This window comes from Cottoperca gobio, chromosome 23, assembly GCF_900634415.1.
Source record: "Cottoperca gobio chromosome 23, fCotGob3.1, whole genome shotgun sequence".
Taxonomy (NCBI): Eukaryota; Metazoa; Chordata; class Actinopteri; order Perciformes; family Bovichtidae; genus Cottoperca; species Cottoperca gobio.
The window spans coordinates 12,637,202-12,653,133 of NC_041377.1; the positions used below are offsets into that span (position 1 = coordinate 12,637,202).

The following is a 15,932-nucleotide window of genomic DNA, read 5'->3' on the forward strand; positions in this document are numbered from 1 at the left end:
TCTTTTAGTTTGTCCCAATAAAATCCAAATAAATAGTCTATGCCACCTGAGCAGATGATCTACAGTAGACTATTCTACCATAACAAGTGTAAATAGAACTACATTTTTAAATTTCAAGTATAAAAAACACCTTTCTCACTAACAAAATGTGCTTTAAAATGGTTGATATACATTCCATATGGTTCCTGCCAACAGTTGCTAGTTCTTCACTAAATCACATCCTACTTCCTTCCAGAGTATGACGTGAGCCAGTTAAGTTAATTCCTGGGGGTGCATTATGTCTCATCTCTTCTGATCTCCGAAGCACTGGAATAGTGTTGTGCGTATGTGAAACCTCAATACCCCATAAAAGAGGACACATTCTAAATCACAATCTCCAAGGTCTCATAACAGAAATCAGTCCAGTTGTATTACATAGGGCAGTTTATTGAACTTGTAAATGTGTTAGGTGTCATTATGCATGACCTTAGTTTTTCTACACTCACAAAACCATAAAAGTTTGAACATTTATAATAATAATTTGCTGCTTCAACATTACATTCAAAGCTGTAAATTGTTATAGCTACATTTTGTTAAAAACACAATATTTACATTAATTGTAATACACAAATTTTATATTTGGCATACTTACATTAATCTCATCATATAATTTACAGGTTCTCAAGTACTGATTAATGTGAATATTTAATCTCAAAAAATTCACAACAAATCAAAAAGTAAATTAACCATACAAAAATGAAACATACAAACAATACTAAAGCTAACCCTGACCCGCCCACCCCAAAAGAAAATGGTGCACAGAATTTAAGATTGATGAATAGTTGATGCCAAAGTGTCCTCTATTTTACAAAACGATGTGAAAGGTGCTCGCCACATAACAATTACTTCACTGCAGCAATGCAATGTGGTTGAACTGAACAACTACTCATAGTACAGTCAACTCACGTCCATCTTTTTAATCAAACACAAAGTAAATCTCAACTGTACAAATATTTGACAATGATTAGTTTGTAAATATTTCTTCAATAGAGTGTCAGTCCGTGTGTGTTTTAAGGTGACTGCTGACAGTGAAAACTCTGTTTCAATTACTGCTTTGTCAAATAGAGAGTTCATGATAACAGTACTGGTCATACTACAGATGATAAAGTCTTGTTTGTGCTTGTCTTGAGTTACATCTGATAAGTACATTACAGTTCAATTTGGATTTTTTGAGTAAAATCACATTAAAATTCTTTCTTAAAATTTCCAGTTGAGCATTTCCAAGCTTGTTGATACCAGGCCACGGTTCTTTACAGCACATTGTACATTTTCCTTTGGCACAATACTTGTTAACCCCCCCACCCCCCACCCCTAAAGATCTGTTGTCATGTACATCATGCAGGAGGGATAGGGTGTGTTCACATAAATGGCAATGGTCAAAAGACAAAGTCCAGCTTCTAAGCATGCAGTTGCATCAGCGTTTTCCAGCGTGTTTGGTCCAGGCTCATGATTTAATTCATAATGGGGGGGCAATAAAAAAAAAAAAACAGATTTTAAAATTCCAAAGAGAAAAGGTCATTAGAGTTGTTCTGTTAAGGTGACAACTTCCCACTGAAAACCTTTTGTTTTCAGATTGACATAGAACCATGTGGAGTTAAATAAACCTCAAAGTTCCTGTCACCAAACCTTTTAAATAACTTCATATAAACGTCAATTTTGCCCGAATTCTAAAAGATGGCAGGTTTTTTCATTGAATCTTAATTGTTTGTACCATTGCTTGTGTGGATATGACTATGGGAACACACCCGTTTCTACTTCACTGAAATGCATACTCGATGTCTCTAGCACCTTTTAAGCCATACAGTATACAAATGTACGGAGTCATTTAAAAAATAAAACAAAAACGTGCAAGACTCACGGATAAAAGACTCTGTTTCCAATACTTAAGGCAAAAACAATTCTCATGTATACCAATATACATATATTTGAGATTATTACTTCTATCAAAACTGTGTTTTTCTAGATTGTTCTGGTAAACATATTTTGGGACTGACCGCGGTGACCTAATATGCATACTAGAGCTAAAAGTGCGGAATGACCAAGTCAAAGTCAATGCAATGCCCTCTAGTAGATACAAAAAGAAACTTTCATTATTCGACAGTTTCTTCAGTTGTTTTCTTCGACTGCCTGTTAATCTGTAAGCCTGTGTCTTTTATTGGAGTGTAAGTCAGGAATGCCAAACTGAAGATCACAAAAAAAACAAGTGAGTGCCCAGTAGAAAAGTGCAAAATACGCCAGTGTGTTTCTTTTCCAGACCTGGACCCGAACCAGCACCTATAGCTGGGACACCTTCCTGGGCAGAGGCCTTGGTCTGGGCACTCGCGGGTCGGAGGTTCCCTCCAGCTTCATGCTGCCTGTGCGGAGCTGGTGAGGCTTGGGTGGCAGGGCTGGGGGGTCCACTTGTGGGGGGATGGAGAGACTGTGGGGCAGCGGCACAGGCCTGCGGGGGTTGTTCCTCTCGTACACGCTGTAGGGGGGAGGTGTCTTATTCTCTCTGCGGATCGGCTCGTCTGAGCTGCTGGAGACAGAGTTTGGCAAGGTGCCGGGTGGAGGCAGCGGGTGGGGTGGGTGGTCGCCCGCAGGCAGCTCGGTGCCCGAAGCTTCCGACACGCTGCAGCGACTGAGGGAAGAGATGCCACTGCTGTAGCTGCCAGAGAGGACGGGGGAGCTGGAGACCAGGCTGGTGGACTGGCACTCGGTGGGCGAAGGGGTGAAAGGTGGCACTGTGGTCTAGAGGGAGAGAAAGAACGGAAAGGAAATCATGCATCATTATGTGGTTTCCATTGTGGTGGTTCAAAACCTTTTTGGCTTATTACCCTTTGAAATGAAGCAGCTGAAGATATTAGTAGATAAATGGATTAGCAGAACAACAAAAAAACTGATTGGTAACCATTTTAATAGCTTTTTTCTTTCTAACCATAAATGCCAAACATTACATGTTTTCAGCTTCTCTAATGTATTGATTTTCTTTATCTTACAGCAAACTAGGGCTGCAAGTAACAATTATTGATTACTCTCCTTTTACTTTTTGATCAATTGTTTAGTTTTTTCCTTTACAGATTGTTTCATTTGAAGAATTTTAGTCTAGTGAAAATATCCAACATTTCACAAGACAGAGGCAAAAACTAGTCTGAAAAAAAGTGCAACACATAATATGGTGTTATTGTAGAATCATGGAAAGCATGCAGCCATATTGTATGCAACCCCCATTCTGCTGTCTCCAACATGTGTGCTGACACAGCCCTACAGCAACGATAAATACTTTAACAAAAGGGAGAGTCAGTGAACAGATTGAGAGGGCCAAGTTTTTACACTCCATCAGCCGGCCCTGTGCACCCAGACGAAAAAACACAATATGCCGCACTTATACCCCTCAGAAACCCGATCGCTCATCAAAATGTTTTTCTAAGCAATTACACCATGCTGCCATTATATCTTCTAAAACTTAATTGGACCTAGTGGAGTATACAATTGATCAGTAGGATTGTATTGTTCATGCTACAGGGGACACGCATTAAGAGATGTATCCATTTGACATGCGCGACTGGACAAACCTTTTCACATCTGGCCCGAGCATGATGGAAATCTATGTATTTAACTTAGTGCTGACAAGCAGTTTAAAACTCCTGACCCAGTTCTCCAGAGAGAGACAACCGCTAAATATAATTTCTACATCTGCAGATGAGTAAGTGCAGCCCTGTCAGACTGGCACCATGTGTTGTCTGCAGGTTCACTACTGTCCTGGAGTTTGTGGTGAGGTAATGGGCCTCTGGCTGCACTGACTGTGTGTGTGCCAGAACATGTGGCCTGCTGGAAGTCCACGGAGGACCCGTCTCTGGCTGTGCTGTGATGGGCAGCTCGGTACTTTCGCTCCAGGCCTCTTCAATAACCACACACACACACACACACACACACACACACACACACACACACACACACACACACACACACACACACACACACACACACACACACACACACACACACACACGATTGACAGGGCATGCTGAGTGCCAGGCTGCCACTCACGTTGGTTTCCAGAGTCATTCTCTCTTCTTTTTTTTCTCCCCACCTCACACACACACGCACGCACAAACAACCGCATTCTCGGTAGTTGTCACATGTAAGAAGACATTGCACCCGCAACAAAGCTGAGGAGCTTAGCACTGTTGCTTGTGACAAGCCCACAAACAAGATAACAGTTAGCAGGAGACAAAACAACTTTTTACCCCTCATTAAAAGATCACTCAGCGCTTAGTTAACCTTTGCCGCACCTCTCCTGCTTATGCAGACTGTTACAAACTACTAAAAGAGCTCATTAACGACAAATCAGAGCTTGGAGACAAAGCAAGAGTAATCAGTTTAACGGTAGGTAAACATAAAAACACTTGAGGTCAGAGGTGTTACAAACTGGTTTCAAAACATGCACGTTTCGTAGAATTAATAGTAAAGGAAAAGAACATTACAATCTTAGTAAATGTAGTGAAGTTGAATGAATCCATCTGGTTTGGCATCATATTTTTGGCAAGCAGGTCAGATGACCTCCTCTCAGAGCTTGAATTAAACCCAGTGGATGACAGTTGGCGCTTACCAGGTGTACATTTAGCTAATACGATGAGCGCCCTCCAGCCAGTCCTGTTTTGGGTCCTCTTTGGGACAGGCATGTCATAAACAAACTACAAAATCAGCAGCACTGGCGCAGTTAGCAGCTTGACTGAACAGTAATGCAAAGCTCCCAGGCCTCGTGTTGACACGGAGCAGGAAAAAGACCCCGGAGCTGGCCGGTAAGACGTTAGCAGTGAAGGATAAAGACCCCTGAGGCTGTCACTAAGCAATGTCAGGCTGTCTCAGGGAAAGAAACTGCAAAAAAAAAAAAAAAAAGCCCAAACCTCAAACCAAACACACGGAGGAAGTGAGTGACAGAAACAGAACCAACCTTTTGCGGCGATCTAGACGCGGAGACAGGAGACTGTGACCTCATGTTTTTAGCTGAGGAGCCTGCTGACAGATGAGAGAGAGAGAAAAGAAAAGAAAAGCAAAGAGGGCAAATTCAAATTAGAGGACAGTTTACTTACATTCACCATGATGACACAGCGCGAGTCATGCAAACATCCACACATGGAGCTGAGAGGGCCAGTGGCTGCCTTAAAGCATCAATGAATCAAATCAGCGCTGATGTTCTGCAGGTCCTTCAGACCGCCTTCAGCTGTTTCTACATCCAACAGCTGTTGCTGCACTACGCAATGAAGGAAGAAATAGTGGGGGAAAAACACTCCATCTGCTTATTACGCTGCTGGGCAGTACAATATATCAAAAAGCACGGGGGAAGAAGTCAAGTCTGTTGCATCTGTAAATAAGTAAACAACTAAAATACAGTTTGAGTTGACGGTGGGGACAAACACTGTTGAAATGCAATGACATGCATTTCTCTGGGGGACAGAAGAAAAAAAATCAAAAAAGAAATCTGGGAATTGACTGGAATTTCATTTGGGATCGACTTCAGCCCTCTCAAAGTCCACAGACTTTCAGACTTGTTCACAGCTGCCAGCAAATATCAGCATTTCAAGCCGGTTAGTAAAGAAAAGCATTGTGTGTGTGTATGATATTAGGAGCAGCAAGCCAGGAAACAGTGTCCTCAGATAGGAGAATGTCATAGTAGGAGGAGGAGGAGGAGGAACCAGGTGTCAAAAGTCGGAGTGGAAAATTAGTATAATTTTTCATCGGAGAATTTACCACGATCAGCCACTTTACCTGAGTATGGTGGCCTAGGAGGTACAGGAGGGCAAAGCAATTTGCCCAAAGAGTCAGAGAATGATGGAGCGCCCACTTTGACACTGTCTAGGCTCCAGCTACTGGGTGTGGGTCTCACTTACAGTACACAGAAACATCACAAGTCACTCAACAGGTTATGGGATTACACAAGACAACATGGAGAAAACACATTTCAGATGGATGTTATGAAAACTGGAAACACATTAAGGATGGTCAGTTTGTGATGCATTGTGGCCTGCGGAGGGAAAGCGCAGTAACTTCACGCTAAAAGTGCACATGCTGCCCGAGTGTAGGAGGAAGTGCATAACGTTAAAGGTCCTAAAAACTTCTGATTTGAGCTTTGGTCACCAGGGCAGCGTTTAGTGTAGATTTTGACATTTGATTGATTTGTCTTCTGACAAAAGTGTGTATTCTTTATTATTATGTCTGCCTGGAATTCTGAGAAGGGTCTCAATCTTTTAAAGTGTTTTGTTGTTGCTTTTTCCCCTTACTTCATAGAGAGACTGTAGACAATATATGTCTCTTTATTTCTTCCAGACAATAACATTAGCTAATTCTACTGGCAGAGACCTGACATCGAGATGCAAGATGCTGCTTAAGGTCACTGACTTTGCATTAAAACAGTAATGAGTTCATTTATTCGTCTTTCACAGTAATGTTACATTTTTATTCGCTGACAATATTCAAAAAGGACTTTAGGTTATTATAGGTCACATTCATTGAAACTTAAAGCTCTAAAGTAGCCTCTTTATTTTCATTTCACTGCAAACTAGAGTCCACGCAGCGTCATATTTAATAACACTATATTTGGAATCTGGAATTATAATTTATGGATTTCGGCAGAAGATGTGACAAACAACACTTTATACAATCACGGGTTTCGTGTAAATTCTAGCAGAGTGCGTCATTGTCGTATGCGTGAAGGTGTCGTGTCTCCATATGGTGGCAGTTCATCGCTCGCATCGCGCGGAAAGGTGTGCGCTTGTGTGCGAGTCACAAGGAAGCGATCACATCCACACTCTTCACTCTTTATAAGTGTTTTGTGAGCAGCGCGGATGCTGGGAAACACATTCCACGTGTGCACCTTTGCCGATGTTCAGAGAAAAGCAATCCGACTGTTCAGCTTTCTCAATTCACAGGCATATTTTCTCCAGGAAATGCAAGAAATACGCATCTCTACCTCGACTATGCTGAGCGAAATGACAACAAGGTGGCTTGCATTATAGATATGAAGTCATACATATAAATGTCACACATGTCCATCAGTGCTGGGGGAATACCAGCTGCCATTTATTACTTTTTTACGATAAGGGAAAGATGAAAAGCTGCATTCTACACAGTGTGTCTGGTGAGGAAAATGTAGCCCATCTTGTGTGTGTGTGTGTGTGTGAGTATATGTGTTTTTTTAATATATATATATATATGTGTGTATCCTGAGGAGCTCCCTGAAGCAGCTGTGTGAAGACAAATGCCTCGGGTCACTCTGCGGTCAAACTGTCACACACACTGCATGTCTGCCACCCTGGACGCCGACGCTGAGTAATAGAGAAGATTACTGCTGCAGCATTCCTGCATTACTGCAATAAATACATTATTTAAAAAACTGCACACTGCACTTTGACCGCACATTATTCTGCTGGAGGGGATTTCCTGTGAGGTGAGGTGCATTTTGACGGTTTAGTGTGTATGGAAGGGAAGAATGTAAAAGCTAAATGTAGAGTTTTACCTTTGTCTGGTGCTGAGAGGTTTGGGTCACTCCTTGGTAATGTGGTGTCGCCTATCTGATGAGGAGCAGCTCTCTGCACACAGAAGAAATAGTGCAAATCACAGTCAAATACATACAGCGTAAAGCATTTCAGATAACGTCGGTAAATGCCAGCTTTAACCCAGAGAAGAATAATTGAATGTTGGACGGTTAAAATAAATACCAAAAAAAGGTGTGAAATCTTTCCCTCAAAAATTCAATAGAATTGACGGACGACAGCAGTCAGGGGGAAACAGTGTTAAATGCGTAATGACCTTTAAGTCTAGCAGTGGTGTGATATTTGAAGAAGCAGGTGAGCGCTCCCCCTCCATCCTCATAAATGTTTTTGTTTTTTTTACCCTGTAGCTTTAGTTAAAGTCAATGATACAAGAGATCAATGTTTATAATAATCAATGTTCCATTAGCAGCTGGCCCTCTGCCGCTCTGAAGAACCAAATAATCGCCGGCCGTCCCGACATCCATTCATCTCCAGACTTGAAACGATTCTTTCGATCATGGGAGCGCCGATCATGAGAGATGACAGGCCTTCTGTTGTGTGGTTGAAGAATAAGACAATATTATGTTCTTCTTGTTGACTCTTGTTCTTGCTGGACTGGAATGTTTTCTTTTTATCTGATAAAGAGGCGAAGCTGGACTGCTGCTTTTGAAAAATGCAGTTCTCAGCTACAAAAGGCCTCATCGCACGTGTAGGCAGAAGTGAGATATGCTGTGTAATACAAAGAAGACCTTGCTTTCTGCCCCACCGTGCACATAATGTTTGGCTGCAGTGTTTGGCAAACATGTCTACATGTCTTCAGGAGCAAAGTGACAAAACATTTATGGATTTTGTCTTATTCCAAATCACACGTTTGGAAAACAGGTGAGGCCGAGTGAGCACGACTACAAAACACTCAACCATCTGTAAGAGCCAGAGAAAAAAAAATGTGTTCCTCTTCCATTACTATACTTAGAAAAGAAAATGGTGGATATGTCCATCTGCTTTCAGTATAAAGAGTGTTTTCCCCATTTTGTATTCTCAATGTTACTTTATATAAAAACAGAGAAGGCTCTCCATGCTACAAAACCCACGAGCCTCGGCCGCTGTTGCTATGGAGAAGAAGAGCTGTAGTGAATTCAAAACACTTTGTTGTGGAGGAAGAAACATAGTGTATTATGTATTGTTGTGTATAAATGTATTATCAGTTTTCTCAACACTGTAATCTTCAGCATCTGCCCACAGACATTAAAGCTCGGTGACTGGATGCTTCGTGCCAAAGATGCACCTTGGGAGTCACGGTTAACTTCTCCCTTTACGCTTTTATAGACAGCGGAGCGTGGAAGTGTCTCACCTGTGAGTCACCTCACATCGTCTCTGGAGAGAAAAGACGAGCAGCAGCAACAAGCAGAGGTGCCGGAAATATCTCCTCCCACTCCGTTACTCTGTAGTTTGATTCTTTGGGTATGTTAATATACTAAAGGCCACACGTGGAACACAGCTTGTATTTACTTCTGGTTATACCGCCCACACCTTAGTGTGCGTGTGTGTGTGTGTTAACCTGTGCAGGGTCCAGGGGGTTGGGGAAAATGGCGCTGACCGGTCGCTCTCGTGGAGATAGGCAGGCATTTTCTCTGGAATGCTTGTGTTTCTCTGCCATCTGCGGAGAACCTGGAATGGACGTTATGATAAGTTAGAGTGGTAACACACACACACGGACACACACACACACACGCATGTGTAACACATAAGGTGGCCAGCAAGGTGTTAGACTATTACCCACAAAAGCTGGCAATCAGGAAAGGCCCATCTCTCTTTCTCCCTCCAAGACTCTCTACCATTCTTTCAGCCTCACTAGCTCTACGACATGATAAATGGCCTGCCTGCCCTCCACACACGCACACGCACACGCACACGCACACGCACACGCACACGCACACGCACACGCACACACCCTCCCACCCTCCCTCCCTCCAAGCGCACTCTCTCTCCTCCTCAGTTTGACTGGACAATTACAACAGACAGAGACACATGCTAAACCTTGACACAGAAACATATGTTAACACATTCACCGAGATAAACACGAAAGCCCACCGACACACACTCGCAGAATACACCCCCCCTCCCCCCCCCACCACCATTTTCACAGCACTTCCCCTCATCTGGTGTTAGCCACTGTATAGATCTTGATCCATTAGGGAATGTGATAGCACTTAGAAGGCTATCATACGAGTATGAGATACCCATCACTGGCTCTCATTCAGATAAGACCACACTAGCAATAATTCTCCGCAGGCTTTATGGGTAGACAGAGGCCACTTTTATAAGGGTGAAACCAGCTTGCCAAAGGGGAGTGTGTAAGCTTCCATAAACATCTTCATATCGCCTTACTCTTTATGATGTGGATCAGGCAGAAACGTGTTCGCACATGTGAACACAGCAAGATAAGAGGGCAGACAGAGAAGGCATTAGATATTCACACTCCACACTGTAAAGGAGGCTTGGATGGCCTGGTCTGGACTGGAAATTGTATATATGTATTATATTGAGGTCCAGGAGGGATACTCCACAGAGCTGTAATCATCTCTTACTCTCTCTTGCATTTTCACTGGCTCCATGTTTCTTTCGACAGCATTTGTCTCCACGTCTCAGCCACATCTAATTTTTTTCCTTTCAGTTCATTTTGTATTTGCTCTACTTGTCAGTCTGTAACTTTCCATTCAACCCTCTCTCCTCATTGTTCTCTACTTTTACCCCATCTCCCTCTGCCGCTTGTGTTCCCCTAGCTGTCGTCTAACCTCGCCGACCTCATCAGACAGGACGTCGCGGTGGTTTGAGAGAACATCGTGTCACTGCAAGGTCAAAAGGTTCAGTCCCCACGTTCAGTGTGTCCAGCTGAACCTCTGTGTGAGTCGCTCTGGAGTGGAATACCAGCTAACAGCCTACAGTGTATCACATTGTGAAATGAGTGCTTTCTGTAGAGTGCCAGTCTCACCTCTGGCACTGGAGGGGGCTGAACTGGTGACATTCGGCGAGGCAGAATGGTTGGAGCTGAGGCTTGAGGTAGACGGACTGGGCTGTAGGGCGGACAACAACAACATCATCATTAACATGAACCTGAACATTATGAAACATTTTTCTGTGGGGCAGACAAATAATAGTAACGTTCATCTTCAGGTCGCCTGGCGACATGAACTGATGTTGGTGATGGCTTCATATTTACTGTACAGACATGAGAGCAAGCTGGTTGCAGTCAGATTGGATAGAAGTCTATGAGGATATGTTTTTCTAATGACTTTATTGTCACAATCTATAGTTTCAAGAATTCTTCAATACAACAATTCTTCAATGATGTTCATTTGGTAAATTATGGTCCCATTTAGAGTAAAACACACATATATATATATATATATATATATATATATATATATATATATATGTACACATATACAAATCACATATATGTACAATCCATTGCAGAGTCTGCAACTGAAACCGTAAAAAGATACGTCTCCAAGAGGGTTACAGTAAAGGCTTAATGCACTTTGTGATAAATGATAAAGTCTGTAGGATTGTCGTTCAGTGAAGTGCACTTGATCTATAGAATAAAAGCCATGATGTTCGAAACATAATATTGTAATACGTTCAGTCAGATCCCTGACAGCAGCCTTTTCTTCCTCTTGTGTCTCTGCCTCCTGTTACTCGGAGCCTGCCAGGTGTACAAAGCGTGCCAGGAGTTGTCGACAGCTTTCTGAATTGGCCAAATCTAGTTTAGATTACTGCTCAACTCCAGCAAGCTGCAGCGACTGACCACACAAAGCAGTGTGTCCTTATTTGATATAATCACGACAATTTGCTTGGCTGGAAAAAAAGAGACCGAGACAATAGAGAGAAAGGCTCAGAGGAGTGCGGAGGATTACAAAATATTGCTTGTGAAATCTGTCGGGAGCAGGAGGGCAAATGTTTTATCTTTAAAACCCTTTGCGTGGACGTGTAGGAAGGCATAAGAGGTCGCAAGAGAGAGATTACCTGCATGTTGAAGACTTCATCCGAACTCTCCGACTGCCCTGTGATGTTACTGACTTCATTGGAGGCCTGAGACGACAGAGAGGACGAAGAGTAGCGGTTCACCGCAGGGTAGCTGGGAAAGCTGAGGGTGAGCGAAAGACAGAGACAGATGTTACGGTGGATTTCAGTGAAGGGAGATTTCAGTATTATGTTTCCTTAGCTTTCAGGGGTTTCACTCACCAAAAACATTTAGCATGAAAAAGGCGACAAAAAGGCAAGCAGGGAGGGGAAAAGACAAAAAAGGGGTGACAGAAAATGTCAGATTATAAGAAGATAATCGATGCAGCAATCACAGCGTTTCATCAAGCATTTGTCTGCCAAAAGGCAAAAGTGTAGAGTGTAGAGGAAACACAATGGAGTGGAGCCACCAAAAATGATTTTTCTTAAAATAGTAACAAATGGAACAAAAAGAAATCCAAACTCAAATCAGAAAAGTAAAACGTGAAATGTCACTGGGAGACTGAGGTGTGTGTCTGTACGTGTGGCTGTGTTGCTGTTGCTGTGAGCCCCCCCCCCGGATCAGACTGTGGAGGCAGAATGTCGCAGGTAGACAGAGTGGCAGGGTCACTGAACACATCAAAAACACGCACACAGACACGCGCGTATGCACAGTGAGCCTGCTGGCTCGGCAGCGGCCACACAGAAAGATCTCTGTGGGTGCCGGCCAGCCGCCCCCCACTTATTGTATTCCCAGGTGGAGCCACACCGGTAAAGAATGGAAGGAAGAAGAAAGCAGAGGCACACACCGTGGTGTTCGAGGTGAGGTGGGGACACAAAAAAGTGAAAAAATGCAAGATCAGACAGAAGGGCAGCGCATCAAGAGAAAGCAAAGGGAGACGTGTGATACTGAAGCAAAGGAGCTTTTTAATTTTTAGAACAAAAGAAAGAACATCAATAGAATACAAAAAAGACAACAAAATGAGACAAAAGAGATTGTCACCTCCGCCTGGCAACCCCTCTGCCGCCGTCTGGGCTGATGATGTTGGGCACAGAGTTCCTGCATGTTCGTGGGCTCCCGTTGGTGAAGTGCACTGGGCTTGCACGCACATAAGCCGGAAACTCCTGGAGTTTTGAATTGCAGAAGGGGGAAGTGCATATGATTAAATGCTTCTTCATGCCAGCGTGAGGTATGTACATAAAATACACACCAGTGCAGATAAAGGAAGGGTATTTAATGAGCGGTAGCTTTCTCTTTGGAGGACTAAAGGGGTCATTCACTCGGAAGTCTAAACACAGCGGTGGGCCTTTCCTGTCACATACAGCGTGCATTTCAATAAAAGATTTAATCATTCGAGGAAAATCTTTAACACAAGTGGGATTCTTTTAATCTTCCAAATACATAATTGAGCATCATTAACTAAAATACCTTCTGTTTAACTTTACAAATGCCTTCTTAATACATTCTTAAAGATGCACTGAAGTGTCACCATGTGTGGTGTGTGTCTCTTCCTACCTGTATGCCAAGACTGGATTTCATCAGATGAAACTGGTCCACGAGCTTCTTGTGGAGAGGTCTCATGTCCTGGGGAACAAACTTCTCGTGCACAGCGAGGCCGTACTCCAGAATGTGTGCCTGCAAAACAAAAGCCGGTTAACATATCTGGGTATTACAAGCATCACCTGATGGAGGGACTACAGCTGGACTAATAAGTTGCAGTACAGAAATGAAACTATGGAGAGAGTCCACGGCTCCAGAAAACCCTTTTCACCAAAGTCACTTAAAATAATTTCAACCACCTCGAAGTCAGTGCAGTTCTAAATGTTATCCTTTTAGCTTGTTATTGTCCTCTATACTGATTATTTGCATTAAAAACACCGAATTCAAATGATAAGGGAATACTTGATTGTATTTTTATTATTATTATTATATTACTTTCTTTGATTTAAAAGAATCTTGGCATTAAATAGTATTGATTATGAATTATAAGCTTTTCTATTGCTGTGAAAACATCTCCTTCAAACAACTATTTATTTAAGGTTCTTACCAAAAACTACATTTTACAAGATTACATTTGAACACATCATGATAACATTATAATTTAACTCGTAATCGTTTCTTTAATAGAGCTTAATGATGGTCATAATGTAACTCAATGAAACCTCTGTTAGCGTTAGATACATTATTATAGTTTCCAAAGTCAGGAATGAACTGTCACACTCAAGTACTGTTAAACTTTCTGTTTCCAAGTTAGAGGATGAACATGCTGTAAGATGTACGATGGCTTATTCCATCATGTTTAAGGTCTTAAATGTATACATCTTTTATCACAGACCTGTTCAAACATGAGCTCTCTCAGTCGCCCGATCTTCTCGCCGTCCTCGGGGTGATTCATAATGTAGTCCTTCACGAAGAAGGCCTGCGTGGAGACAAAATGCAGAACATCTGTTATGCACACACCGGGAGCTGAAGCGGGAGGCTTTCTGCACTGCAGTGTTACCTGAATCCCCACTGGGCTGACACAGTGAATTAGTGTCCACACATTTATGTGGAATCCTTAAAAAAACAAACATCCACAAGCAAACTGAGCAAATAACCAAACAGTAAACTCACATCCAGCTCAAATGGGGTGTAATGCTCCTGTCTGGCTTTTTGTGATGTTATATTTATATCAAGTTCAGGGACCAGAATAAAAATACAGAAAGAAAAATATTTCGCCAAATGGTAGGATCAAATGATTGATTTTACTTTGATTTACTGGCCAATTTTGGCAAATTTAAAAAGCTTTTTATGTCACTACGTCCTGTTACAGATCATGTCTCTTCAGAGGCATCACACTTCTTGATTATGGGTTACACACTGCCCTCTCTAATTGCTTTTCCAGACTTTTCTTCAAAAAGCCGACTCCTAGGAGAAGCCGATAAGATGAGAAATGGCCCGGTCTGCTCTGATGATAACCGTATTTGTGGCATCCATGCATTAAACGGCAGTCCCTCGCTGTTTACAGTGCCATCAACACTTGCGATGTGTCAACAGATTATGCTAAATCCCTTTCAATCTGCATCAGAGTACACAAAGAGCAGAGACGGCGAGCCGATGAAAGGCCCAGCTCACAATCTGCTTTCAAAATCTGCCACAAAAGCAAATGCAGACAAAACAAATAAGGGAATTAAATGTAAAGGGGGAGTTCTCGAAAAAGATCAGCACGATTCCTCCTCCCAAGGACACAGCTGTTTATCTCCAAAGAGACAGATGACAGTTAAAGAGAAAAAGATTCTCGACGCTGCTTCAAACACGTAGATCCCTGTCACTGAATGCACGCGGCTGCGGCTTGGAGAACGATGAATCCTCAATAAATCAAGGAATATTATAATTCTAGACAAACATCCTGAGATGGCAATCTTCATCAAGATAGAATATATTAGTATGCACTGTACATGACAGCACGATCCTCTCTTATTAAACCATGCAACGATAATAATTTATGGCATAAATGTTATTACTTTCTCTTTATAAGCGATTGTACTATAAAGTACATATGCAACAGTGCCACGGTAGAGATTCTGAGAGAGAGAATGGCTGCGTTTCAGCAGGAAAGTACCTCCAGAAAAGGCAGCGAAAAGAATCAATAATCTTCCACGAATGATGGAAATATTTCGTCGGGCTGCAGGGAGCGAGTCGTCGCCATGGAGTAGCTCCGTTAATCATTAGAAAAGTCCAATTAGAGATGGAATGCTTAGGGGGGAATAAATCAGACAGCATCCCCCTCAAGGGTTTCAACTCAAACTAAAGCAATAAATCTGAATATTAATAATGACAATTTCTCCTTCATTTGTAGCCCAGCAAATCTCCACAGCTGTCAATCGGCATTAAAGGGAAATTAATAGACTTATGGAGCGTTCCGTTGGGTCCGGCATGCGATACTTTGTGGAGTTTGAAAGTGTATGAAAGCGCTGCAAATATTTGTCACCGAAATTGGAATATATATATATATATATATATATATATATATATATATATATGTATGTATGTATATACAGCTTTCTTTCATTTCAATGTCAGGTGGGTTCCTTTTACGAGCCCTCAGAGGGTTTTTTTCATCACACCTTTTATACGTGCAAATAAAGAACAAAAAAAAAGAAGAAAGAGTGTTGCTATCAGTGTGTCTGCTGCAGAAACAGCCACATCTGCCTCACACAAAATAATTGGAATACGCGTCACTTTCTATTGTGTGTGAAATGAAAATACTAATTAAAAATATTTAAAGGAATTTGGTGGTCATTTGTTACCCACAGAAATGCTACTTACACAATTATACACCGAGAAATATATGCATGATGCTGTCAAACAGTGTAGTAAAGGTGCTGCTCTATATA

The 15,932-nt window shown here is 42.1% G+C and overlaps 1 protein-coding gene across 9 annotated transcripts in view; it reads right to left on the bottom strand.

The window, feature by feature from the left end:
- Window positions 1-405: 405 nt before the first annotated feature.
- Window positions 406-15,932, bottom strand: part of dock4b (dedicator of cytokinesis 4b) — a 103,397-nt gene continuing 87,870 nt past the window's right edge. For 3 of the 9 annotated variants that reach the window (XM_029461662.1, XM_029461664.1, XM_029461659.1), the window contains 10 exons: window positions 13,892-13,975; window positions 13,072-13,191; window positions 12,559-12,680; window positions 11,580-11,700; window positions 10,546-10,627; window positions 9,112-9,221; window positions 7,538-7,610; window positions 5,791-5,907; window positions 4,976-5,037; window positions 406-2,769 (listed from right to left, as the gene is read on the bottom strand). In XM_029461662.1, the coding sequence (XP_029317522.1) occupies window positions 2,314-2,769; window positions 4,976-5,037; window positions 5,791-5,907; window positions 7,538-7,610; window positions 9,112-9,221; window positions 10,546-10,627; window positions 11,580-11,700; window positions 12,559-12,680; window positions 13,072-13,191; window positions 13,892-13,975 (1,347 nt within the window). In that variant the 3' untranslated portion in view covers window positions 406-2,313. Of the gene's footprint in view, window positions 2,770-4,975; window positions 5,041-5,790; window positions 7,347-7,537; window positions 7,611-9,111; window positions 9,222-10,545; window positions 10,628-11,579; window positions 11,701-12,558; window positions 12,681-13,071; window positions 13,192-13,891; window positions 13,976-15,932 lie in introns of those variants that run through there. The other 6 variants (XM_029461663.1, XM_029461660.1, XM_029461665.1 and 3 more) reach the window with 5 other exon arrangements.